Source organism: Dipodomys merriami, unplaced genomic scaffold (assembly GCF_024711535.1).
Source record: "Dipodomys merriami isolate MVZ:Mamm:240054 unplaced genomic scaffold, mDipMer1.0.p SCAF_2, whole genome shotgun sequence".
Lineage (NCBI taxonomy): Eukaryota > Metazoa > Chordata > Mammalia > Rodentia > Heteromyidae > Dipodomys > Dipodomys merriami.
In genome coordinates, this window is record NW_027203381.1 from 2,184,625 (window position 1) to 2,212,461 (window position 27,837).

General features: G+C 45.4%; 1 protein-coding gene across 2 annotated transcripts; it reads left to right on the top strand.

The window, feature by feature from the left end:
• The first annotated feature begins 268 nt into the window (after nt 1–268).
• Nucleotides 269–27,837, top strand: Cyb5a (cytochrome b5 type A). Of its 2 annotated transcripts, XM_070028953.1 has the most exons (5): nt 270–510; nt 18,605–18,733; nt 20,242–20,271; nt 25,645–25,679; nt 27,475–27,837. In XM_070028953.1, the coding sequence occupies exons 1-5, from the start codon at nt 382–384 to the stop codon at nt 27,554–27,556; spliced, it is 405 nt and encodes a 134-aa protein (XP_069885054.1). In that variant the 5' UTR covers nt 270–381; the 3' UTR covers nt 27,557–27,837. The 2 variants fall into 2 exon arrangements, with proteins under 2 accessions (XP_069885055.1, XP_069885054.1); XM_070028954.1 differs by lacking the exons at nt 25,645–25,679; nt 27,475–27,837 and adding an exon at nt 22,944–23,030 and having other exon boundaries at nt 269–510.

Sequence of the window (27,837 nt, forward strand, 5' to 3'; positions counted from 1 at the left end):
CCCTGAACCCCGACCCGCAGTCCCCCGAGACGCCTCCCACCCCTCCCGCGCAGACTCAGCGAACTCCCGCCCCATTCGCGTTCCGGGCGCGGGTGATTGTGAAGGACACCTCTTATAGCCAATCAACAGCCGGGCGATGGGCGGGGATACGCTTGGGCTGGCCCGGGGAAGCACCGTCTGAGGGCGAGGCTTCTTGAGTGACCAGCACACTGGCCAATCACGGAGTCGGCGCGGCGCCCGCCCCCTCGCGGCGCCTCCGCCCCGTCCCCGGCACCAGCGGGCGGCGGGATGTCCTAGGCGGAGGTGCCTCAGACGCGCGCTCGGCTCCACCAGGCGCGTTTGTGCGAGTCCGGGGCCTGGGGAGTTTCGCGGCGTTCCGAGATGACGGAGAAGGCAGACGAGCCTGTGAAGTACTACACCCTGGAAGAGATAGAGAAGCACAAAACCAGCAAGAGCACCTGGGTGATTCTGCATCACAAGGTGTACGACCTGACCAAGTTTCTGGAAGAGGTGGGTTGGGGGCCCGACCTAGGTGGAGGGGGGCTCGGGAGCGGAGCCCGGACGTGGAGGGGTCCTCGGCGTGCCCCGCCCGCGCGCCCCTGTGCGTGCACACCTGGACCCCCCCCGCGCGTGCGCACTCGGTCCACGTGCCCCTGTGGGTGCACACCTGGACCCCCTCCTCGCGCGTGCGCACTCGGCCTGTGCGCCCCTGTGGGTGCACATCGGGACCCCTCCCCGCGCGTGCGCACTCGGCCTGCATCTCAGGGACCAAACGTTTGTGACCCCCGGAGACCTGCCTGTCTGGGCCCAGTGGGTCCCCTCCCCCCCCCCCCCCCCCTTCGTAGAAGAGAGCGCACCCACCTAGGGGTTTTATTTTATAGACGGTTTCATGGTCTTAAAGGTGGTGTACGGAGGCGTTACAGTAAGTCAGGTGATGAGTATATTTCTTTTTTGAACAGTGTTTTGCTCTTGAGGTTTTGTGATTTTGTGTTCCTTTTACCCCCAATCCTGAGGCTTGAACTCAGGACCTGGGCTCTGTCTGTCCCTGAGCTTCTTTTGCTCAAGGGTGGCACTCTACCACTTGAGCCACAGCACCACTTGCGGCTTTTTCTGTTGATGTGGTACTGAGAATCGAACCCAGGGCCTCATGCTTGCCAGGCAAGCTCTCTACCACTGAGCCACGTTTCCAACCTTGCTCTGTATTTTGAATAGAAAGCTCTCCAGCGAGGACAGGGATCAACCCACCATCATTAGCCCTGGAATGGACTTCTAATGCCAAGCACGGGAGGAGAGCATCCCACATCTACACACACTCACCCCCTGAGTTGTGGGAGCCTGGGGTCTGAGGTCAAGTGGGTCTGGATTCCTTCTCCCCTCACACCCGTCAGTCTCCGCCTACCATTTAAGCCCACCTCCACCCCTGTGTGCTCAGAGGGGACATAGTGAGGATTAACCTCATCCCAGAGTGACTTGAGAGCAAGGTTCAGAGGTCCTGAGACAGGATCACTCAGTGCCATGGGCTACATCTGCCTGCCCCAGGGAGTTGTAAAATAACTTTGCTCAGCTTAAAAGGAAGGCATCCTTTTGGTAAAACGCTTTTCGTTGGAATATAACTTTTGCTGTGTAATCTAAAGAGTGTTTCTAATAATTGTTTTTATTACCCTGGATGTATTTTATGGCTTGGTGTTTGTGTGTTGATTGATGACTTAACACTTTTCCACCACTCTTCAGTAATGAGTGTTTAGTGATGGGAATTGCTCAGTTTTGGGGGGGATGAAGGGAGTGAAAATTGAGAAAGAGAGGTCTGTTTTTAACTGGACTTCAGTTTTGCAGAGAAAAACAACGCAGAAGTTTATCTGTGGAGTCATGTTTCTTACTTGGGCCGTACTTCCGCTTTTGGCTTTTTCTGGTTAATCAGGGGTAAGAGTCTCCTGGATTTGACTGCCCTGACTGGCTTTGAACAGAGATCCTCAGATCTCTGCTTCCTTAGTAGCTAGGATTACAGGCGAGAGCCACCCATACTGGCCATATCTTTGTAAGGTATTTTACTCTTCAGTTGTGATTTGCCAGAGTGCCAGAAGATAAAACAGGGTTGCCATTTAGTTAGGAGTGGTTTACAGTATGCAATTAGATCTGTCCTCCCTTCTGCAAAGCCATAGAGCGATTTTGCTTTTATGATTTCTCAAACTTAACATTTCTTGCATTACAACCTTGGGCCCATGTGACAGTTTCCATATGGAACTGTCCCTTCCAATTTCCCATGGTATGTGTAATTTTGGAATTTTAACATGTCCGATGTACTTTGACTCTTTGTTTCTGTAAAAATGAGTAGCATTTGCAAAAGAATATTGGGATATTTTCTATTATGAAGCATTGAATATTTTTCTCTAAACTATTCTAACCTACCTTATGTTATCCCCCAAATAAAACATGGTCTTTAGACCTTGGCACTGTTGGCATTTTGGGCCAGATAACTCTTTGTCCTGGTGTTTGTCTACTGCAGCTTTGTTAGGAAATTTTCAAAGCCAACTGTAAATATAGTTCAAAATGCAATTCTTATAACAGTTCTCATATTTATTAAATTTAACATAACGATTCAATTATCTAACATCATCTAGTAGTACCTAGTCAATGTTTACTTTTCAAGCCGGCACCAGTGATGCACGCCTATAATCCTAGCTCCTTAGGAGGCTGAGCTCTGAGAATTATGGTTTGAAGCTAGCTGGGGCAGGAAAGTCTTGAACTCTTATCTCCAATTAACCACCAGGAAACTGGAAGTGGTGCTGTGGCTCAAAGTGGTAGAGCGCTCGCCTTGAAGTGTAAAAGCTCAGGGACAGCACCCAGGCCCTGAATTCAAGCCACATGACCGACAAGGAAACAAAACAACAACAACTAAAAAAACAGTAACAGGGAGCCTTTCATCGTGTCCCATGCCAGAGCAAACTGTCCTCCCAAACCACTGCCTGGCCTCGACCTGTGGGCTACTGGCACTGAAGGGGGTTGCACAGAGGAAACAACAACAGTAACAGGAAAAACTTCAGAAATTTCATGAAACATATTCTCTCTTCCCTAGTTTATCTAATATGAATTGGTGGGGGAGGGTCCTTCCTACCTCTAAAATGAATCTTTGTCATTATGGTCAATATATCCATATACTCTGAATTTTCCCATCTATTTCGACAAGCTTTCTTGTGACTGAGTATTTTCCCCCTGAGTACTTTCTCCTCATCTTCCAGAAAAATCCTTGATTCATGCATTGATTTGAATTGAGGAAGGATGTGGTATGGGCTGTGGGAGGACTCCTGCCCTGAACCTGGGTTACTTACTTGTCAGAGGGGAGGGGAACTGTACGTGCTTGTGCTGATGGCCAACGTACACCAAGTGGAGCTGGTTGCACACACACCACCGTGGCGGCTGCTTCTGTTAACTTGGGACCTCTGCTGGTAGTGGTCGAGGCTGGGGATTGACTTTTTTTTTTTCGGCAGCAGCATTTGTAGCTGAGCGTTTAATGTGTGCGTTCAGCATTTGTGGCTGAGTGTTTAATGTGTGCGTTCAGGTGAAACTAAATCCAGCATGGGATGTTGAAACGTAAGGAACATTATGAAAGTTCTGTCTCCAGTGGAAACTACAGGTTGAAGTTGAGTTGTGCAATGTGAGTTCTGTCCTCCTACACAAAACTGTTCTGCTGTGTAGGGGGAGAGGCAGATAGCCGAAGGGGGGTGGCTGATTATTAATGGCAATCTAGCTAGCAGCAGGTGTTTGATTATGATTTGATACCTACCAACAAGAGTAGGAGCCACATTGCCTATGCATTTTGGACTAGATTTTTTTTAATCCTGATGTAGTTTTTGAGTTTGTATTTATGAAGCTGAATCCTGTCCTATGTGATTATAATATGATTCTAGAACTTGAGGGACCACCATCTGAGATGACAATACTAGACATGGGTCTAGGATAAAGAAGCAGCATTTTATCCAGTGTGCATCAGAGCTGTGGAAGGGAGAGAAGAAAAGCATTATACAATAACAGCTCTACTAGTTACAGTTGAGCTAAGGTATTCATGGAATAGATGATGCCTGAGAAATACTTAGGAAGCAAATTGTCCTCTCTCTCTATTAGAAAAATGGAAATTTATTTCAGCAGAATGTTGTCTAGTGCTTCTGGCATTCTGAGTCAAATCTTGAATATCTTTCTGCTTTTGAAAAAGCAAAAGCTTCTGACTCACATTGATTATGTGTGTGTCTGTGTGTTGGGCGCGCATGCTGGTACTGGGACTTGAATTCAAGGCCTGAGCACTGTGAGCTTTTCTGTTCAAGGCTGTTGCTCTGCCACTTGAGCCACAGCTTCATTTCTGATTTTTTGGTGGTTAATTGTAGATGAGTCTCACAGACTTTCCTGCCCAGGTTAGCTTCTAACTACAATCCTCAGTTCTCAGCCTCCCAAGTAGCTGGGAATACATGTGTGGGGTACCAGTGTTAACACACATATAGAGTGTTCAGGAGGTTTGGGGAGCTTCCCTGCTGTTGTTTCTCACAACGGGGCTGTCGACCCTGCATAAGCTAGAGTTCTGATTCTGGGGACCACTGATAACCCCAGATCAGGGAAGAGACTGAAAGTATTTAAGATGCGTATCTTTATTTGTGAGAAACAGGACAGATACCTTTTTAGGGTTTTCCTATTTCGGGCTAGAATGGCAGTGCCTTTGCTTTGTGTAAGGAGGCTGGGCAGGTTCCCGTCCTCGTGCTATGAGTGCTGCCCTTGCATTTGATGAATGTCAAGTGCAAGTATAATTTATGTATTTTGGAAAAATAAAAAACTTAGAAAATGTGCCATTCAAAGGCAAAGAAGGAAGAGTAAAGAGATCTGGGTGGGGTCAGGCATCCTAGGTAAGCAGCAGAACCATAAGGTCACCTGGGGAATGCAACCTTTGGGTCTTTTATGTGTTATCTATTTTTTGTTTTTGTAACCAGCTGCTACTTTTCAGAAGAGATTCCAAGTGGCTGCTTTGTTTTGACACAGGAAAGAAAAAAATCACTGAAGAGTACTTGACACTTGAAATTTTTAAATAAGGGAGCACAGGCTGGGCTGCCTTCTTGGGTAAAGCAGAGAATACATTCTGCACTGATCTCTACTTAGTGTCCTTATCTGTTATCCTAGAAGCCCTTGAGGGTGAGGATGGGGTGGGGTGGCAGGAGGAAGACAACCCCAAGTGCTTTTGTTAGTTGAGTGGAGTCCGCACAGCCCTGGGCGTCACCTGGACAATGTGTGTGAATTCTCTGAGCAACTGAGAAACTTGCTATGATGTGATTTACCCATGTTTTCCTAAATTATTGAATATATTTAAAAAATAAGAAATGGAAATGTATGGGAAAAATTGTTAACAGATAAATTTAGCAGATAAATTATCTTAAAAGTGAATTTTTGGTCGGTAATATACCTATATCTATTCTATAAAAAATAGCCATTATTGTGGGGGGGGAGTTAGAGGGAGGGAAATTAGAAAAAATGAGGGAAGGGGTAACAAGTTTGACAAGAAATATATTTATTACCTTACTTATGTAACTTTAACCCTTCTGTATAAAACCTTGACAATAAAAAAATAAAATAAAAAGCCATTGTTATTGGCGCTGATCCTTGTCTAAAGGTTCAAAGCCATCTGAAAATGGCCAAGGAAAACTGGGCACTGGTGGCTCATACCTGTAATCCTAGCTACTCTGGAGGCTTAGCTCTGAGGATCATAGTTCAAAGCCAGCCGGGGCAGGAACGTTCGTCCGTGTGACTATTATCTCCAGTAAAACCACCAAAGAACCGGAAGTGGCACTGTGGATCAAGTGGTAGTGTGCTTGCCTTGAGCTGAAGAGCTGAGGGACAGAGCGAGCCCAGGCCCAGGGTTCAAGCCCCATGACTGACCAAAAAAAAAAAAAAAAAAAAGGCGAGGAGCAGGCCTAGGCTGAAGAGGAATGTCAAAGCCATTTCCTCCTTGTCAAATTTTGGCTGTTTTTCAGTTAGAACTCAGGGGTCCTTGTGCTTGTCAGGTAGTTGTTCTACTTTCTTTCCTTCAGTTATTTTTCAGGTAGTGTCTCAAGCCTTTGCCCTCTACTACAATCCTTTCATGTAGCTGGGATTACAGAAGCGCACCTGGACATCCAGGTTATTTGTTGAGATAGGGTTTCACTAATTTTTAGCCTGGGCTGCATCATCAAACCGTGAATCTTCCAATCTCTATCTCCTATAGCTGGGATCATAGGCTGCCACCATGGCAGGCTCTTCTTAATAGATTTTTTTTCCCCCCTGGCATTCCTTGGGGCTTAGTTTTCTTGGAAATATATACCCACCTGTATTTGTGTCTTCTGTTGAGTTTTAGTAAGGGAACTAGGAGAAGGATTTGGAGATTATGGGTAGGGCAAACCAGTTCCTTCTGGCTATAGGAAACTGGCCTGTGCAGCCTCTTGGTAGGGTAAGCTAATAATTGGTTGGATCTTGGGAGAGTAGAATTACTTTCTCTGCATTCACAGATAGCTCCAGACTGGCTTAAGTCTAAGTGATTACTGTATTCAACCGGCACTACTGCTGGGAAGAGTCTGGAAATGTAGTGGAATATGGAGAGGAAGAGGAGGAGAAAGAGGAAGCCTGTGCCATTAACACTGTCTAGGTTGGGGCAGGGGTACGCCTGCCTGGCTTGCAGGACACCACATGTTGGGATCGTTTGAGCACCTCTAGCTGCAGCTGTGGGGTGTCAGTTTCCAGCTTGCTGTTCATTATTGGCAGAGCCTTGTGCAGCTGCGTCCACCATTGGCTAGCACACAAAACATATCAAGCCTGCTTTTTCCTCTTACTCTCTTCCTCCGGAAGTATTAAGTAAATGCCATTCTTTTAAACTCTCCCTTCCCCCTAAAAAGTCCCCAATGAACTGATTATAATAAACCTCTGGCCATGGATATTTATAGGTCATGTATTATGTACGAGACAATATGCTAAGTGCTGTTGATGCATAAAACTTTGTACTTTGAAACTTCGTAACAACTCTCTGTGGTGGTGGTGGCGACTTCACCCTTTGCCAAGGAAAGTTAGGCACCCAGCCCTGCCTGAGTGGCCCAGCCTGAGCTCATGGTGCTACGCCTCAGCCCGGAGGCCCAGGGAGCTCTTCGGAAGATAAGCAGCACAGCTGTAAAAAGTGTTCCAAGTGCACCAAGGTGTTTGCTCAGCAGGAACCAGAGGAAAAGCCAAAGAAAGCTGTGATGGTTGCAGAGACAGAACAAAAACTAAACTCGTGGATAGATTTCTGTCTGTTGCTGCTTTGCTGTGCTGCTTTCAGAACCAAGAGGAAGAAACAGACTTTCTGGTTTCTCATGGAAGCTCTCAGAGTTTGTGTCTGGCTGACTCTGGGCCCCAGCTCAGTGTCAGATTGTTTCCACCCAGAAAGAGGTTGCCCGCGTGTGTCACCGCATGTGAGGAGATGCATGCAGGCTCCCTAAGTACAGCCTTTGCTCCCCTGGCGAGGATGCTGCTTTGAGGACCCCTGCCTCCCATCCCCCCCTCAGCTCCCACTCTCTCCATGTTCCACTCCTGCTGGGTGCCACATCTTTCTCTGGACTGTGAGCAATGCCGCCGCCCCATCCCTGCTTCCCGGGACTTCCCACGGGGTCAGCCCACAGTGTGTCCTTGGCTTCCTCAGCATCCATCTTGAGTAATAGATGTGAGTTCTCCATTAACCATGCACTGCTCATAACTTCATCTTGTGAAGGAAAAGCCTGTCACTCCTCTGCCTCATTCCCTTCAGTGGCTGCCTGAGGTATGCAGAACAAAACCCCAACTCTGCCCTGGTTTCACAAGCACCGGACAGAGGGGCCCTGTGAGCTGTTCCCCCTCAGCTAGTAACAGTATCCCCCTTGCCACCACGCCCTCTCTGTGCTTCTCAAACCAGCCAGGCTTGTTTCAGCCGTGAGACCTTTGTTCTACCTTTGATCCACTTTCCTCCCCGCCTGGCCTGCGTGTCCCTGGTCTGTGTTCTCTTCAGATTGCTGTCTCTTCCCGGATAGAGGGAGCCCTCTCTGTGTCCTGTGCTATCTGATGCTTTCTTGCTGTGTGTGTTGTCTTTCTGCTCCAGATGGCAAGCTTCTTGTCTGCCCTGCTCACTGTTCTGTGCCCTGCACACAGTACGTGCTCAGCAAAGGACCTCCCAATGGGTGGAGGAATACAGAGGCTCCCTCATTCTCTGCCTATGTCTTGTTGACACCCAAGCTCTCCATTTCCACACCCCCCACCATTTCCATACAAATGGCACTTATTAGTGTGTTACTATGATGTGATCTCTTCTTACTCAGACATGTTTTCTCCTAAAGGATTTAGTATTTAACACCAGCAGGACTTTCTCATATATATATATATATTCATAAAAATCTGGGTCTTGAGCCAGGTGCTGCTGGTGGTTTATACCTGTAAATCCTAGCTACTCAGGAGGCTGAGACCTGAAGAGTCCAGTTTGAAGCCAGCCTGGGTAGGAAAATCTGTGAGACTATCTCCAATTAGCCACCAAAAAGCCAGAAATGGAGCTGTGGCTGAAGTAGAAAAGCTAAGGAACAGTCCCACGCCCTGAGTTTAAGTCTCAGTACCAGCGCACACACATACACACACACAGAAAAAAAAATTAGGATTGTGACATAATCTCAGAGCAAGGAATACTGGGCTGGCATTGTGCAAGGCTTTTGTTCAGTAAGAAAGGAGGAGCAGAGTTAAAGATGAGGGAGGACTTCTGGAAGCATTTTCTCAGCCTTGCCCCATGCTGCAGTGGGTCCTGGACCTCTTTCTCACTCAAAGCAATTTCTTCAGCTATTTCACTCACTTAAAGCAATTTCTTCTGTTCTCTCACAAGTTCCGATCAGTACAAACACACACACACACACACACACACACACACACACACACACACACACACACACACACACACACACACACACACACACACACACACACACACGGACGCTACAGCAGTACTGTCATACTCCCATTTTTCTTACTCTGTGTCATGGAGCCTCTGCAAGGGCTGTTAAACCTATATCTCGCCTCCATTTTCCGTTGATCTCCTTCCTTCTTTGCCTCGGTTCCTGTGGTAGCATTGGCCACCTTCGTTCTCCTCTTTCTTGATTTGTCAGCAGAGTGTGTTGGCTGCCCTCGGAAGTGCTTCCTTCCTGACTTCCCGGACACCATTCTCTCCTGGTTTCCTCCCACCCCAAAGAGCATGACCATGCTTTCTGCTTTCCTGCCTTCTCTCTTACCTGTGACCTCAGTGCTGGAGGGTTCTCCACTGTCCTTCCCCTTCTCAGCTCACTGTGTTAACTGTGGACGAATCGTTAGATCCAGGCGAGGAAGACCTCTCTCCTGAGCGCTCAGATCTTACGTCCCCATCCATTTCACATCTTCACTTTGGGCTCGGTCTAATAGACTCCAAAAACTTCACATATTAAAAGCTGATTGCCAGCCAGGTGCCAAGTGGCTCACGTATATTCACCTAGCTACTCAGGAGGATGAGACCTGAAGATTGGGGTTTGAAGCCAGCATAGGCAGACAACTCTGAGAGGCTCTTATCTCCACTTAACTAGCCAGAAGCTGGAAGTAGCGCTATATGTAGCTCAAGTGGTAGAGCGCCTGTCAGGAGCGAAGGCTTTGGGTCCCACTACTCATTCTTCTGAACAGGCTTTACTTCCTTTTTGTTAAATAAATTCCTTTTTTTACCTTTTTTAAAGAAAGCTTTGAGGGCTGGGAAGGTGGCTCAGTGGTAGAGCGCTTGCCTTGCATGCCTGAGGCCCTGGGTTCGATTCCTCAGCACCACATAAGCAAAAAGAAAGAAGCTGGAAGTGGCGCTGTGGCTCAAGTGGTAGAGCACAGCCTTGAGCTGAAGAGCTGAGGGACAGCGCCCAGGCCCAGAGTGCAGGCCCCACGACCGGACCCAAAAAAAGAAAGAAAGAAAGAAAGAAAGCTTTGAGGCCCTGAATTCAAGCCCCAGTACTGGCACAAAAGAGGAAGACGACCTCAATGCCAGATTTTCCTTTCCAAAATGTATTCTATCCTCCTTCTTCTCCTCTTCCTCCTCCTCCTCTTCTTCTCTTCTTTCTTCTCTTCCTCCTCCTGCTCCTCTTCCTCCTGCTCCTCCTCTTCCCCCTTCTCCTTATCATCAGAGAAGAAATAGTAGTAGTAATGGAGGAGGAGGAGGAAGAGGAAGGAAGAGGAGGAGGAGGAAAAGAAGCTTATGCTGTACACTCAAGTGCTTGCCCAAGAGGGACTGACAGGAGTTCGATGAAGTGTTCCAAATCAGCATTGAAGTCATTACCCTTGGTACCCTTGGCTGTTTTAGAAAAAACAGAATCCAGAAATGGTAGGAAACATTTGGTTGGTGTTTTATTTGAAGTCTTGTATGAACTCTTTGTTTTCAGACTCAAGTGGAATTGTTTTTACATTTGGTTTAAATGTTGTTGATAATTTCTTTAATTACTTTTTTTTTTTTTGCCTAGTCATTGTTTTTGGACAGTCTGTTCTATTTTTCTCCCCTTTTGGCAGTGTTAAGTGAAATGAAAAAGCTTGTTTGAAATTCCAGAATTGGTGGACTTTTGATCCGTGTAGCATTACATTTAGGTGGCAAAGGTTACTTCTGTTGTTTGGTTAAGGTAAATCTTAGAGGAGAGGGCACTTGATGTATATTGTAATATTATAAATATAATATGCATGCCTCTTGGTGGCTTTTTTAAAATAAGGAGCTATCTTGTAGCCATTTGAAGCCCTGACATAGAAGTGTGTAGTTTGTGTGTGTGTGTGTGTGTGTGTTGTGTGAGAGTGACAGAGTTTTCAATTTGTTGATAAATTCCTAGAACAAGCAACAACATTAAATTTAGCAAAAGAGAAATTTCCTTCCAAATGCTCAATAGGAATTTATGAAGAAAGTTTATGTTTAAGGTATTTTTGTTGTTGTATCTGTGTATGCTCAGAAATACAAAAATGCTCATTTAATTAGTGTGTCCCCAAGAGAAGAAGAAGAGTTGAACTGAATGCTGGATGCTTGGTCCTGGCCTTGCCTCTTTCCTGAACTGTGGTGGGCCCTAGGCATTATTACCTCTGGGTCCCGTTTTCTCCATCTGTAAATTGGTCCTTGAAAGTCCAGAGATCCTTTGAAACTGGCCTTCTGGGGTTTTAACCTTTAGCCCACTGTATGGCGTCAGGGTCTGCGGCTCAGCTGTAAGCTTTGAGCCTGGCTTGCAGCAGTGGAGGTCAGGCTTGCTAGGAACTGAGTGTTTCATGATTGAGACCAGGGCCTGTGAGTGGCCGATGGGGAGAAAGGTCTGGACCAGGCTCCAAGCAGCACTAGTATGACTCTGATCTGTCATGCTGCCCTGTTTGACGATTGTGCCAGGCAGTGACTGTGCTGTGCCACCAAGGTGTCCTGAAGTCCAGATTCCTGATGACGGTGGCCTGGCAGGATGTGCCTCGATTGGCCCCCGTGCCACCTGGGCCCCATCCCCACCCCCACCCGTGTGGTGGATCAGGCCCCTCTGCAACCCAGTCTGTCCCGTCGGCTCCCCGCAGGCCTCAAGGAGGTCCCCTCGGTCTCCTGCATGGAGCTGTCCTCTATGCCTTTGGTGCCTGGGGCCTTCCTATACATCCAGCTTTCCACGGTTGTCTCTTTAAAATAGCCTCTAATCCCAAGCAGGCTTTGAACGTTGTCTGAGAGCAACCAGCTGAGGACTGTACTCCCTTGGGCTCAGAATCTGACCATCTGATAAGGCGTGCATTATTATTATTATTATTTTTTTTTTTGTCGGTCGTGGGGCTTGAACTCTGGGCCTGGGCGCTGTCCTTCAGCTCTTCAGCTCAAGGCGAGCGCTCTACCACTTGAGCTACAGCGCCACTTCCGGTTTTCTGGTGGTTTATTTGAGATAGGAGTCTCACGGTCTCTCCTGCCCGGGCTGGCTTTGAACCGCGATCCTCAGATCTCAGCCTCCTGAGTAGCTAGGATTACAGGCGTGAGCCACCAGCGCCTGGCTTGCATTATTATTTTTTAAGTCCTTACTTTTCTAGAATGTCTACATTGTTGAGTCAACAATGCCTGTCCTTATACTTACCTGTCAGGACAGTTGTCTTGGCCTGACTTTTAGATTTCTTTTTTTTTTTTTTTTTTTGGGTCCAGTCATGGGGCCTGAACTCGGCCTGGGCGCTGTCCCTCAGCTCTTCAGCTCAAGGCTAGCACTCTACCACCACTTGAGCCATAGCGCCACTTCCGGCTTTTTTTCTTTTTGCTTATGTGGTGCTGAGGAATCGAACCCAGGGCCTCATAAATGCAAGGCACCTTCCCAGCCCCTGACTTTTAGATTTCTTAAGCGTCAGAATTCAGGTCTATGCCTTCCTTCTTCCTCTTAGTCGCGGACAATATTATCTTGGCTGAGTAACTGCTATAGTCACTAGGTTTGGCTCAGAGGAAACTCAAATAACTGTGCCTGAACATGGTGAGATTGCCTACTCATCTGTCTCAAAGGTTCAGCTCTCAGGATTTGTGATTGCTGTGTTCCCTTATGTCTTGAGTTCACACTGCCAGCCAGGAGCAATGGCTCAGGGGCAGAAGGCAGGTCCCGGGCCAAAGAATTCTGAGGTGGGGAATGAGTTTGGCCTGTGTGAGGGCTGCTGGAAGTCTGATCGGCCATATTCAGGGTGCCAGAGAGCCTTGTAAGAGATGGCAAAGACTGGATGGGAGCCCTTTATCTTCGGTATGTCACACCTGCAATGTGTGTCTATTTCATCTTTGACTTTCCTTATCTTTTTCTCTCTTCACTAGACTACACTAACACCATCCACTTCCTAGATTACCAAACCATCTTCTGAAAGTCCTCATGGCAGTTATGTGTGGGAGACAGGTTGTAGGAAGGAAGGAAGCCAGAGACCTACTTGACAGCTCTAGCTGTGTATGCATGTGGTATGGGTGGTAATGGAGGAGAGGTGAAAAGGAGGGAGATTCTCAATATATTTTGAAGGTAATCAGCTAGAGTGGTTGATGGTGTGGGGTTAAAAGGAAAGAGGAATGAAACGGACTTTAGGTTGTAGGCCACAGCCACTGGGAACACAGTAGCAACATAAACCCAAAATGGAGAGACAGGGAGAGAGAGTATTTAGGGAAGGTGAGTGAAACACTTGGAATGTTTCGCTTGGAATGTGCATTGGTAGTGAGTGAAGGTGTCAGGTTAGATTTGTATGTGGGAGGAGTCTAGCTAGATCATTCATTAGTGGACAAAGTGGAGCTATTCAGCAGGATCACCCGGAGAGCTCCTGTGACTAGAGAAGAAGGGATGGCGGAGGTCTGGACACCAGGAGAATAATCTCCAGTAGCTGTGGTGATTGAAGGCTGAGGGGCAGCCAGGAGAGTCTGTTTTCCTGGAAATCACAGGAGGTCCATTATGCAAAATCTTGCTAAGAGCATTCATGCAGTGAGCCAGTTGAAACATCAAGAGTTGGTTAATAATACAGTGATGTGTGGGTTTTCCTGCCTCCCTTACTGGAATTGCTTGGGACCACAGGTGTTTCAGATTTCAGATCTTTAGAATATTTGCATCTTCATAAATTTGAGTCTTAGGGAGAGGACCCAACTCTAAATGTGAAATATATATGTGTCATATACTTCTTAAACACACAGCCTGAAGGTAATTTTAGACAATAAATTTTAGTGTGTTTGTGTTTGACTCCAGCCTGACATGTGAGTAGGTGTGGAGTTTTCCACTTAGGACGTGATGTTGGCACAGGTTTTGGATTTGGGGGCATTTTGGATTTTTGGATTAGGAATGCACATCCTATATATACCGTTTTCCTACGTATCAAATTGGGCAGTGGCAGTTACTGTCTTATGCATGCATTATATATAGTTCCAACCTTTTTTTTTTTTTTTTTGGTCCGGTCGTGGGGCCTGAACGCTGGGCCTGGGTGCTGTCCCTCAGCTCTTCAGCTCAAGGCTAGTGCTCTACCACTTGAGCCACAGCGCCACTTCCAGCTTTTTTTTTTTTTTTTTTTTTTTTTGCTTATGTGGTGCTGAGAAATAGAACTCAGGGCCTCATGCATGCAAGGCAAGTGCTCTACCACTGAGCCACCTTCCCAGCCCCAGTTCCAACCTTTAATCTCTTTTTTTGTTGTTGTTGATCATAGGGCTTGAACTCAGGGCCTGAGCTCTTTCCCTAAGTTTTTATGCTCAAGGCTAGTGCTCTACCACTTTCTGCCACAGCTCTACTGGTTTTTCTGGTGGAGAATTGGAGATAGTCTCATGGACTTTCCTGCTCAGGCTGGCTTTGAATCATGATCCTCAGATCTCAGCCTCCTGACTAGCTAGGATTATAGGTATGAACCATCAGTGCCTAGCTAAATCTTTTAAAACATAGTTCCTTTTCAGTGAAACTGCTTAGTACAATTAATATGTGACAAAGTAAAATAATAAAAAAATAGTTCTTGTTTATTTTCCTATAAATAACCAAAAAGTTATAGATAAAGAAAGCAAAAGCTGTTTCTGCTTATTAACTGCGTTCCTTCATTTGGGAATGGTTGTCATGTACTGTCCAGAGCAAAGTATGCTGGGATAGCTTGTGATGTTGAGATTTCACAGAAATGCGTGGAAGGAATTGAGGGCACACGGGATAGGTGGCAATAGTGAAGTAGAGCAAGTGTTTCAGTAACCATTGTATCCTCTAAACCAAGTCACTTTCCAGGATTCCCATTCTCAGTTCAGCAGGTGAGTAACACCATGGTTCCTTCCATTGGAGTCACGTAAACATTGGAGCGTGCCTTGATCCAACTCTGAGCCTCCACTTGTTGCTTGTTGCTTCTTCTCTCCACCTCTCCCTGCCGTCTTCCCTGTCAGGAAGCCCTGCCTTCTAGTCTGGCTCCATAAGCGCTTCGCACCTCTGTGCCCTCAGTCTCTCCCCGACACCTTCCTGCCCAGCCCCCTCATTTCCTGCCGAGGCTCTATATTCACCTCTTTGCTTTTCCTGGTGTTTGTTGCTCACTCTGGAAGCTATGTTTAAATCTGATTTTGTCACTTTTCCTTAGGTCTTTCCAGTGACTTTCCCATTGCTCACAGGACAGAGGTCCAAGTCCTTCAAGAGGTCTCGGAGCCCTGTGGGGCCTGGCCTGCCCCTCCCCTTGCTCACACCCTGTAATTTCAGCATGGTTTTAATCTCTTGCCGTTCATAGTTCTCCTGACCTCCCTGAAGACAGGAGCCAGGGCCATCTTTCCGTACTAATGTGTCTGGACACACACTTGATGTGTCTTTTTTGAGTGAATTAACCTGAGCTTATAAACAACAACAACAAAACAAAAAGAATTCTTCCTTTCAATAAACAGACTTCATGGTAAAGGTTGAACTCAGGAGGACTGGGCTTGAGTGTTCTCCTTGTTATCTCTTGCTTTGTCCTCACAGGCCCTCTTTCCTGTCCCTTGACCTCCCTTTCCACCTGCCCTTCTGAGTTCTCCCCTGCCCTGGGCCTCAGGGGAGCGGGATGGGTGGAGGTGAGGGCTGAGCTCTTTGGGGGACCGGTGTCTAGCTGTTACAGATGTCACCAGGTGGATCACCTCTGCGCTTCCTGGGTGATGTCATTCTGGCAGAAAATCATCAGATTGTTTTACTCACTCGTTACTTTCCTTTTTCAAAGCTTGTCTTTTCTGTGGGCTACTTTCCAATTCTGTAACCTACTCCAAAGATGGGATACAAATGGTTGTCATATTCTATAACCTACTCCAAAGATGGGACATAAATGGTTGTCATATGCTAATCTTTGGGAACAACCAAGGTAATGAAAACACTGACAGTATGAATTTGCCCGTGTTAAAACATCATTAGTTAGATTATGATGGTAGGGCTTTCTGTCTCTTTCTCTGCTACTCTGTGTGTATGCGCGTGCGCGCGCGCTTCTTTCTGTCTGATGCTGTGTGTGTAGTTGTGCCTATCTATTTCTCCTGACTCTGTGTCTCTCATAAGTATTTTTTCAAAGAAAACACTAAATATTGAAAAAGCAAGTAGTAATTATCTTTATTGTCTTATAAAGAAAAATTGTTTTGCCCTAAAAATGCCATCCAGTTTTAGGCTTTGATTTTCTTACTAATTCTTTTAAGTGTTTAGGATACAGTAAACATACTTTAACATAAATTACTGTATTGAATACTAGTTTCTATGGTTGTTAAATAGTTCTATTTATCTACTTTAAAATTTTTCATCAGTAGTCAGACCACTCTAGCCCAGGAGATTTCCCTTTCTTTTCTCCTTTTTCCTTTGAAGATTGACAGACAGTAGCACCTACGTGCTGTTTCCATCCTTGGTCAGAGGTTAAGGGGAGAGCTTGCCCTGTTGCACTTCGGTTTTGGGTGAAAATGGTTGTGAGTCTGTGACATGATGTGTGCTTCTCCACTTCAGTACTTTCCAGTTCAGAATTATCTCAATCACTTCTCTAGCTTTATGACTCTTTGTAGAGAGAAGTCCAAGGCAATGATTTTATTCTCACTGGAATTGCCCTTGGGAGACAGGCTGCTCTGACACATGGGCACCTAGCCCAGGTGATCCGTGTATCTGTCCTCACCTGTCAGACACAAGCTAGAAGCTAGTCAGGAGCACCGCTCTGCATTTATGTAGCTGAGTGCTGGTGCCCTAGTCACTATGTACCTTTCACCTCCCTGCTTCTCTGATCTTCAGTTTCAGACTGTTCTAGAACCAACAAAGCCTGTTTTCACCCCCATAGCCTAGGAGGCACATCTGAATCTCACTCCACTAATCCAGATGCCCCCAGCAGGAATGTATTGCAGTGAATTTCGGAATGGCTACACTTGGTAGATCACAATGAGGAAAGACAGTAATGTTGAGAAATGTTTGACACAGATGAGCATGGGCTATGCCAGACATATTTTAATTCTCAAGAGCTGTGTGAGATAAATGCCACTTTATTTTCTGAGGTTCACTTAGTAAAAGGTGACCACTGTTTATACAGTAGTGGCACTAGTGACACCATGTCTACCCCAGGGGTAGCCTCATCTGCTTCTGATTATTTAGCACAGCGTATATATATATGTGTGTGTGTATATATATATATATATATATATATATATACACACACACATATGTATCTATAGATAATCTGTATATTAATGTCTATCTTTATAACCTATGGACATATACTTATATAATTTATATAATCTATAGATAGATAGATAGATAAAATGTCTTTATCCAGCTCTCCATTAGGAGTGATTTTTATTTTCTAGTGCTTTCCAGTTTTTTACTGCCATATAAATGAATAGTTTTTTGGTTTGTTTTTTTTTTGTACTGGGGATCGAACTCAGGACATTGCACTTGCTAGGCAAGCGCTTTGCCACTGAGCTACATCCCAGCCCAATGAGTAGTTTTTATAAAGAGAAAAAATAATAAATATCCTCCTTATCTCCATTCTTCCCTCCCTCTCTCCCTCTCTTCCTTCCTTCCTTCCTTTCTTCCTTCCTTCCTTCCCTCCCTCCCTCCCTCAGCTTCCTCCTCCTCCTCCTCCTTTATTTTTGGAAGTACTGGGCTTTAAACTTGTTAGCAGGCACTTTTCCATTGGAGCCATACCTCCAACCCTTTTTGCTTGAGTTATTTTGCAGATAGTCTTCTGGTTTTGCCCAGGCTGGCCTCAGACCACCACCTACCTGTGCCTCCCACATCATAGACCACAGGCACGCTTTGTTCCTTCAGATGGGGTTTATTTGCCTGGGCTAGCCTCAAGTTATTATCCCCCTCCTGAAGTCCACCTCCCCAGTAGCTGGGATATAAGACATGAACTACCATGTCTGGTCTCTAAAAATAGTAGACTACATTAGCACTAGCTATGTTTGAACAAGTAGGAGGAGGAACAAGCTTTAGTGTAGACCCCCTATTGTACAAGGTTAGCTATCTAAGTAATCCTTGAGTTCCATTTAAGGAATATTTTCTTTTAACCAAGAGCTGTTTTTCTTTCTACTTGTGTGAGAACACGTTCCCTTATAGCCAAGTGTCTTGATCTCACCACCTGTGTCCGAGAACAGCCCTCTCTGCGTCCTGGCTGTCCTTCATTTCACTGGCTCAAGCAGCTGATGAAATGAATGCCCCTAGCGTATGAAAGGGCATCACCCCTTTTCCTATGCGGAACTAACTCTTCCTTTTGCTGTCATTTCCCCATTTAGTTGTTTATCTTGATGTCAGCCTCTCATCCTGCCTTTTCTTCTAGAAAGTACCTTCCGCTTTGCCCTTTGCGGAGCCTGTTCGCCTGCTGGCCAACTGGGCTCCCTGTTTCCTGGCAGGCGGAAGGTGCTCCCAAAGGGAGTGGCTGCCCGCCTCCCTCCTGTGAGCACACGCAGACTGAGGGCCTCTCAGGAGGAGGCCCAAGAGCCAGCTTGAGGATGGGTGAGGGGAGCCGTGTCATGACACTGAGCAAGGCCTGCTGTAGAAGTTGAGTGGGAAGGAGCAGGGGCTTGAGTTCCTGTTGTCACCTGTGACTTCTTCAGCACCCTGTTCGTCTAAATACTCTGGTCATTCCCTTTTACTTCATTTGCCTGAAAAAAACATGTGTATTGTGTATCTTTGAACAGCATCCTGGTGGGGAAGAAGTCCTCAGAGAACAGGCCGGTGGTGATGCTACAGAGAACTTCGAAGATGTCGGCCATTCTACCGATGCTCGAGAACTGTCCAAGACGTTCATTATTGGAGAGCTGCATCCAGTGAGTACTGTCTCCTTCGAGACCTCCCAGGTCTCTGTTTGCATCTGCACACATCTTAAGCAGGACTAAAGCAGAAGCAGCTTGCCTGGGTAGAGGAACTGCTTTTGTTGTGGGAAAGGTGATCAGGGGTTCCTCTGCCTGGTGAGGCTGTGTCTCGTTCAGGCACTCAGTCAGAATATGGGGGTGGGGTCCCGCCTTTGCCTAATCCCACAGAGCAGGCCTGTCAACTAGCAGTTTGCTTTTCTCTTTTTTTTTCCTTAACCAATATAATTTTCTTAAGAAACCCATGCTACTGTCATCAATCTGAGGATGTTTTAATTCTAAAACCTTGTCTTCCTGCTCACTCTCAGGCCTAGAATGTCTTCTCTGGTGGACTTTTGGAAAACACTGGCTGCATTGGGCTTTTACAGAAACACAGGCTGTGATGTGAACTTGGGGCATTCTGTAGCAGCTTTATACAACCACAGGGAGATTCCCTCTTGGGCCCTCAGCTGCTGGGATCGAGGTGGAGACCTGGGAGAAGACTGATCCCAGACCATGCATCAAAATGGTCCCCAGGGAGCACCTGGCTGCTTTCTGCTACCCTGTTCCTGGTGCACTACGGGTCCCAGCTAGAGGCTGGAGGAGAGGCCAGGAACAGGGAGTTCTCTCATAAGAGATAAATGTCTTCCAGTGGCCTCACCTCAAGTGAGAAAACACTGAAACTATTAAACAACTTATGGATGGATGGATAGATGGAGACAGACAGATAGCTAGACAAACAGATATTGATAGGTATGGATTTTTACTATGTATAAATGTGATGCCTTTTGTAATAACAGTGGTGGGAAGCTGAACGTTGGCTCTTCATAGAAGCCCTGGAGATCTAGTTTAGGAGGATTTTGTCCATTGCTCTGTTCTTTGGTGTTGGGGCATAGGTACTTTGGGGAGTGTACTTACTGGGAAGCTTATATGCCTGTATGTATATCTTCATGCATCCTAGAAGTACAGTCATTAAAAGCTCAGCACATTCTCTTCTTTCCAGCCCGGTGTCTGTGGAGGTGTGGCAGGTGGGTTTCGGGCCACACTGCTGGGTTTCTGCTTCGTTCTCCTAGTGCCTTGGTTTTTTACATACTCCGCTTGAGGTTTAGATAGTTTTTGATCCTGCCATTGAGAGACCTTAAGGATTCCCTAAATGTGAGCCACATGAGTAAGAGACTGATGCACTTCTCAGGGAATTTGATGGGGAAGAAGGGACGGTTCAGCCAAGGCCACAGCTTCCATCTAGAAGTGTCCACAGACCTCAGCTTATAGCATGGATGTCCGGCATGCGATGGTGGACTTCTCTGTTCATTTTTGCTGCAAGCCAGATGCAACAAACTTCGTGTTTACAAAGAGTCGAATGCTGAACTAAAAACGTTAATTACTAACAGTTAATGAAAGAGAAATCCTTAAGGTGAGCACTTTGGAAATGGTACTTTCTGTAGATGTTCTCACGTTCCTAATGCCCCTTATTAATTATTTTGCAGGACGACAGATCAAAATTACCCAAGCCCTCGGTGAGTATGCGCACCTGGAATGTGCTGGCGGGTGTAGAGATCATCATGTACCTAATACCTGTCAAATCTGACACTTCGGGCTTTGCCAGTAATTTGTTGTACTTGTAGCTGTTTTTATATGTATGAACCGATTGGTATATTTTGCAATATTTTTGTATTGCTCTCAGTACTGTGAGAAAAACTGCCCTTTCTATCAAAGTACTTTGCTAAAAAGTTCCTGCTTTGGCCTGGCAGTTTGGCTCTTGTTTAGAAAAAGAGGAACTGCTTCAGATTAAGAAAGGATTTGTGAAATGTAAACTGGTTTCTTTCCGAGAGAGGGTGTGGAATATTTTTAGATTACTTGTGAATTGTTCTTCTTATTTCAGAAATCCCATTTTGTAAATACATTTCACCCTATTCAAACTAGCAGATTGTGAACCTGAGCTCAGCCAATCTGAGTGGAGGGGCGGGGCCAGCTGTCTTAGGAATAAATACCTGACTGGGCACACTGCCTGCCCTATCTGTTCGCTTGGCTCCAGTGGTTCTTGGGGAGCATATTTATAACAATACTTAAGTTACTTGTTTTTTTATTGTTGTTTTTTTAAACAAATGGTCTATAAGTATGCTTTGATTGCTGGAGGTGTAGCTCAGTCCGTGGTAGAGTGCTTGCCTAGCATTTATGAGGCCCTGGGCTCCATCTCCAGACTGGAAGGATCAAGCAGATAAACCCAAAGCATTGTGCTTCTGAAAGATTTGACACAAACTTACTTTTAGAGAACTGAGTTAAAGGATTTTTTATCTAAATCTTTGAGGTCACTGCCCATATCTCCTTCTCTGTATTTCTGGGATGTAATAGGTATTGAGTAAATGCATTTGTTTCATGGTCTGCTTCTGAGCTGCCCTTCTTACTTAAATTTGCACGTAAATCCAGTCAGAATTGGTAAGAAAAGCTAGAGTTTCCTAAAACGTATAAGTAGGCAGCTTAATTCTTGTCCTGCAGCTAAAAGATGAAGGGAAAGCTTTGCTTCAAGCCATAGAAAGGTCCATTCTTCTGTGTTGGTGTGTGAGTTTGGTTTTATTGGAGAGAGCAAAATCAGCAAGACTCAGAGGTTGTAGAGACAAGTGGAGAACTGTGCCGACAGGATCAGCACCTTGTCTTGTTTTTGCTCAAGACCAGTGTGCTACCACAAGACCAGTGCGCTACCACTTTAGATAGGGCTCCACTTACAGCTTTTGGCTGATCAATTGGAGATGAGTCTCATGGACTTTCCTGCCTGAGCTGGCATCTACATATGAGCCTCAGATCTCAGCCTCCTGAGTAGCTAGGGTTACAGGTGTGAACCACCAGTGCCTAGCAAAAACTTACCTTTACAGCACAAAGTGGAAGCAGAAATTCACGATGACTTCACCTCAAGTCCAATAAAAGTCTTTCATAGTGCAGTTTAGTAGCAAGTAATTTCATTTATGTTTCTTCCTTTCCCTGTTCTAAACAAGGCTTAATTCAGTGCTAGTGATAACCAAAAATCTCTGATACAACAAGGATTTGATTCACTTCTGAAGTGTGTCAGGAAATCATCTGGTCTTGTTTTGTCTTGTTTTTTTCCTGTCAGGTGTTCAGTGTGCTAATAGTTTTGGTGTAAGTTGTTCAACTGCGAGGAACACAGGCTTTGAGGGAGCTTGTTACCTGAACTGGGATCTGCTACTGGCCAGCCTACCATGGCACTCACGTTCCCCGTGAGTACGGCAGGTCCTGGCTTGTGGATGAGCGGCCCTCGCGAATGCCTTGGGTGTACTGTTAGTAATGTGCGTTGGGCTCCGTGTGGTACCGATGGCTTATTACCATTTGCTCTGCTGTTTGGTTTAGTTTTCTGTTTAACATGCCGATCACTTTGGTCCTTGAGATACTTGGGGGGCAGAAGCAAAATAACATACTGGACTCTGGGAGCGGAGCTTTCGACATCAAAGGAGGAGTCCAGCCGGCATTGTGGTAGAGCCAGCAGTATTCTGGGTAAAGCCCTTTGCCTCCATTTCATCACAGTGGCCGGTGTTTGATCCACTTGCCAGGCATACACGCTGGCATTGCAGTCTGAGTCACACTGACTTTATTTAAAAGTAGACATTTTTCACTTCGGAAATTTTACAAATGGGCTAACTATTAAATATTCTCTTGGAAAAAAATAAAATCTCTGTTGTGACTTTGAACAAAAGGTAGCTGAAGGCAGAACAAGAACCCAGTTTTCTGAAAGGCATGACCAGTTTTTTCTTTCTTGTATGTTCAGTTTATCAGAACCAAAGTGGGTCCTGAGATATTTCTTAATTGGCTGTCACCATCTATCTCTAGGCTGGAAAATGCCCACCATGCTGTGATTTTTTTCCCCCAATGTTGCTTTCTTGGACCTGGAGATGTAGCTCAGTGCTTGCCTGCCGGGTTGAAGGTCCTGGTTCAGTCCCAGTGCTGCTGAAAAGTCTGTTTAGAAAGTTGGCTCCCTAAAGTCTCTACTTGAATTGTGAAATAAGATGCACCAAAGATGATTAGCTTGGACCTGCCCAAATGAAGCATGCTCAACTGCCAAATTAAAGACCTTGTAGGGATAGAAATGATACATTTTAAATTAAACATGTCTACTTTGTTTATGTGGAAGAGAGGAATGATAGCAATATTCTTTTGTTATAACTTTTAAACATTGTTACAGATACTCTTAACCTGGCTCTCAATGCAGACCTACCAAGTCCATGAAAATGCAGAAAATACAGAACTCGGTTAAGCCCCTTGTTAAGGTCAGGTATCCAGCATCCATCTGTGGCTTATAGTTGTAGGCTTATAAGTTTTGTTGGCCCTGGACTTCTCATGAAGCCATCATTCTTAGGACTTTTTTAAGGAAATGATACTGGGATTTGAACTCGGTCTCATGTTTGTTAGGTTGGTGCTCTACCACTTAAGCCATGCCTCCAGCCTTGTTTCTGAGATAGGGTCTAGCGTTTCTAAGGTATGCATCTGAGCCACATCCTATCCTTGCTGAGATCGCAGACTTTGAGCTATAATCCTCCCAATCTCAGCCTCCCACGTAGCTCGGGATGATAAACATGCACCACTGTGTCTAGCTTTGGGTTAAGAAAGGCTTTCATGAAGGCTGGGGTGTAGCTCAGTGGCAAAGTGCTTGCCTAGCAAGGGCAGTGTCCTGAGTTTGATCCCTAGTACCAAAAAAGAAAAGACAAAAAGATAGGGTTTTATGAGCTTTTCTGTCTAGGTTGGACTCAAACTGCAGTCTTCCTCTCTTCACATAGCTAGGGTTATAGGTGTGAGCCATCAGCAGTTGGCTCACTGTTAGCACTTTGAGAGAAACTTTCTAAGGAGAGGGATAATGAAATAACTCTGACTTGCAGAAGTGTGTTGGGATTCATGTTTTTATAGAAGCTTATCATACTTTATACTGATTTACATGGCTCCCTAAGGCGCCATCCATGGTTAACCTTTTAAAAATTATTATTTAAGTTGGAGGTGCCCTGAGTTGTAAGCAGGTGGCAGAGCTGTCCCTTTCTCCCCGTGCATGTGGACACACTTAACGGCTCTCCGCGAACCTTTCAGAGGCCCTTAGAGCACTAACTACACAATAATTGGCTTTTCCATCCAAGTGTGAAGTGGTAGCTCTGACTTGCTTTGGGTGACACGCATAAAAGCTGTGTGATTTAAGCTCCCTGCCACGAGGATCTGGTGGCTGGTGTTGATGACTTGCTAAAAAGCATTTTCACATTACAAGGCTATTTAAACTTTATAGCAGTGTTCTGACATCAGCCCTCCTGGCAACCATAAAAGTGTGGGGGGTGGGGGTTGAGGTTGCAGAATTGCTGCATGTTTGGCAAAATGCACGTGTGCATGAGCTCTTGCCCAGGGGTGTAGCCATGGCTGGTGGAGTTTGCCTTCTGTCTGTTGTGTCACCACTAATTGCTGTGTGACAATACCAGTTTACCTGGTTTCAGAACCGATTATGTCTTTCATTTAGTAGTAAAATAACATGTTGCATATTTTATTTCTAATCACCTTGATTTGATTCGTGTGTAAAAAATAATCTTGCAGTAGTTACACTTTTTGTTTTTAGATTTGATGTTTGAACATTGCTTAAGTAGATAATAAATGTGAAGTCTTCTTTTTAAATGACTGATTTTTCCCCCTACTGTGTCAGGAATCTTAAAGGCGGTATATCAAGGTTGGTGTGTCTCCTAACTGCTCACCCTGCGATTCTTTGAAAGCTTGCTGCCCTTGTGTGGAGTGTCTAACACCTTGTGCTTGGCTGGAGTGATGCCTAACCTCAGTGCAAGCAGCTGACTGTTTATTTGTGCTATTTTTTAAAAAATGCTTGTACTGTAGATTAAATAGGGGCGTGGGCGTTGTCCCATAGCTTTTCATTTAAGGTGGGTGTTCTGCCATTTGAGCCACAGCTCACTTCCAGCTTTTTGCTGGAAGCTTTTTTTAATTGGAGGTAAGAATCTCCTGGATTTTCCTGTCTGGGCTGGCTTTAAACGACAGTTATCAGTTCTCAGCCTCCTAGGCTAGCGTTACCGGTGTGAGCCATTTGCACGTGGCCAGTGCTGTTGGTGTTTTTAATCTCTGCTGTAGACTGCTGAAGCTGCCTCGTTTGTTGCTACTGTTGCTTGAAGCACTAATACTTTTGCTGGTGTGGATTATTAAAAGAATGCTTCTTAACACATTTTCAAGCTCAGGAATGCATCTAGCTCTAGACCTCAATTCTTAGGCTTTTGGGGGAACTTTCCACAGATGTTGTCAGTTTACTTCATGGTACTCACAAGAAGGGCTGCTCTTAGAAAGTGCTGTAAGGGAAAAACAGAGCTTTCTTTTGTGTTAGGCAGAGTGGCCCTTGAGGCCACTTGTGGATGTTGTAGGAATCTTGGTGGTACCATTGGTTAAAGGAGGCTTGGAAAGTGTGGTCTAGAATGTTCGAATGTGAAATGACAGTCCTTAGTTTTTAACTTAAATATATTTGATTACTGAATAAAGCAATTAATGTTTTTAATATATACTTCATGGTTTTGAAGATAAAATTGCTCTCCCATAAAGACCACGAGGAGGTTGTGTGTTTGTATCTGAGTATCTGTTTTCAGTTCCTATGTTAACGTATTTAGATGTCTACTCCATGTAGGATATCAACTTTTAATATTTTCATCCCAGTAATGTGAAGCAATTTAAAGATAGAAGGTTTGTTCTGAAAAACAGACAAATCAGATGGTTTAGTAAAGAGCGCTACATGATGGAAATTACCCTTTCCACAGTGTCTTAAGGTAGCACTGAATCAAATGCTGTGAGTTATTCTAAAGCAGGCTTTTGTGGAGTGAATATTCAGATGCCAACTCAACTTTATATTTCCTCTCCTGTTCCAGGACACTCTCATTACTACTGTCGAGTCTAATTCCAGGTATGTGGGGCTCATCTTTTGAAGCAGGATTGGGTTGAAGTTGGGGTGTGACGGTGGGCTCCACACTGCTCCTCCATGCCAGGCTCCCTCCGAGCCTCCCTCAGCTAGCACACAGCCTTCAGCTGTCACCCTGCTCACGGCTGAGTGCTTACACCCTGGCACTGTCCATCCTAAATGGTCAACCCCAGGTCTTGCCACTGGGCTGCTTCTGCCCCAGCAACAAACATGGCAGTCCCATTGCAACGCTAACCACTTCCTTCTGAATACAAGGTCGGCTTCTTACATGGCGGCCATTTCCTTTCCTGAGCCGGCTGAGTTTTCCTTTGTCATGGAGTTGCTCCTAAAGTTGAACTCTGGTCCAAGTGTAGCAGGAGTCACTTGTTACAGACCAGATTTCTTTATTGTGGCCCAGGCTCTCATGAACAGTGTTGGTGGCTCCACCATGCTGACTTAAGTAATAGCCCCTTCCCTCCCTTTCTTTGTTTCCAAAGAGCAACCACATGCATGTATTTCATCCTGTGAGATTCAACTGCCTTGAGACTTTTTGAGTGCTCTGGAATAGTCCTGGCTTCTGACATGCTGGTTTCATTGTAATTGAAAACTGAAAACACCAGCAGACCACACTGAGACATAAATTACACTTGTAATCCTTTCACACTTTAAGCCTTTATAAAAAATAGTAAGGAACAGAAAGTTTATGATGGAAAATATGTATATGCATAATTTATTTGGCTTCTAAAGTCACTACCTTAGTTTCTGCTTTCTAAGGAGTGAAAACTAAATTGGGTACTCAAATCTAACTTAAAAATTCTACATTAAAGTTATTCCCAGCTGTGTCCCTGATTTGACTCATAAAATGTAATTTATAGTTGATTGAAATTTCACAGCTTAACATAGAATAGTGTATAAGTTAGGCACGTCAGTGAATTTAGGCAGGTGGACCACAGACTAGGGTGCTCTGTTAGGAAACAGCATGCAAAGGTTGTCAAGATGGATCTTCAAAGCAGAATCTCAGAGTGTTAGTACCAGAATGTAGGTGACAGCCAAGTGCTCACAGGGTCAGACTTCTCTCCTCCATCTCCCTCTCCCCAGTTCACGGCTCAGGCCCTGGCTCAGCCCTTGGCTGGGAGCTTGCTGACTTCTGATCTTCCCTCCCTCCCCCTTCCCCTTCTCCTTTTCTTTCTCCTTCCCCTTCCCCTTCCCCTTCTCCTTCCTTTCCCCCTTCCCCTTCCTCTTACCCTTCCCCTTCCACCAGTACTAGGGATTGAACTCAGGACTGGACTTTTTCCCTGAAGGCTGGTGCTCTACCAGTTGAGCCACCACTCCATTTCCACCTTTTTGGTGGTTAATTGGAGATAGGAGTATCATAGACTTTCATGCCCATACTGGCTTCAATCTGGGATGCTCAGCCCCCTGCGTAGCTAAGATTATAGGCGTGAGCCGCAACTGTTTTAACTTCTTGATGAACACATTGGGATGGAATAACACATTAGGAGTCTTTACTTCTGTTGCCCTGTTGTTAGGTAAGACAGAGCTTAATGTCAGTGGGAAAGTCACTGCTGGACAGTGTCTGCTGGGAGAAGGAGTTCTCTATTCAGTTTGTAGAAATGGTTGGTGTGGAGCCAGGGGAAGTGTATAGAAACAGTTGAAGAGGAGCTGGGTTAATTTATAGAAGGGATCCGGGCCGGGAGGGGGAGGTCTTTTCTCAGCAGGGGGAGGAGCCAGTGGTCACCGCAGGGTGCATCGTCCCTGCATTACCTCATGCCACCCTCACTTCCTGTGTTTCTCTTTCTAGTTGGTGGTCCAACTGGGTGATCCCAGCCATCTCTGCCCTGGTGGTGGGTCTGATGTATCGCTTCTACGTGGCAGAAGACTGACCGTCCCTAGATGCTGACGAAGAAGAGAGCACCTTGGCTGAGGGAGAAAAGAAGCCAGTGTTAATCACTTCCCCTGACAGGACCCTTCACCCAGAAAAATAACTTCAACGTGTCTGTGTCTCTCACCTCCCACATTCAAAATGGAACAAAAAGAACTGTCTACTACTCAGTCTTTCAGACGTGCCTTTTTATTCATCAACTTGATTTTGATGTTTCTTCACTACATAATTTACTTATTGTAAGCATAATCTTTAAAAAATATATCTGGCTTTTCAAACATA

What these genes read in the sequence shown, in the direction of transcription:
- Cyb5a (XM_070028953.1), top strand. Translation starts at nt 382, where the DNA reads ATGACGGAGAAGGCAGACGAGCCTGTGAAGTACTACACCCTGGAAGAG. An exon ending in CAAAATTACCCAAGCCCTCG is followed by an intron (nt 20,272 to 25,644) that starts GTGAGTATGCGC and finishes CTCCTGTTCCAG; the next exon opens with GACACTCTCATTACTACTGT. An exon ending in ACTGTCGAGTCTAATTCCAG is followed by an intron (nt 25,680 to 27,474) that starts GTATGTGGGGCT and finishes TTCTCTTTCTAG; the next exon opens with TTGGTGGTCCAACTGGGTGA.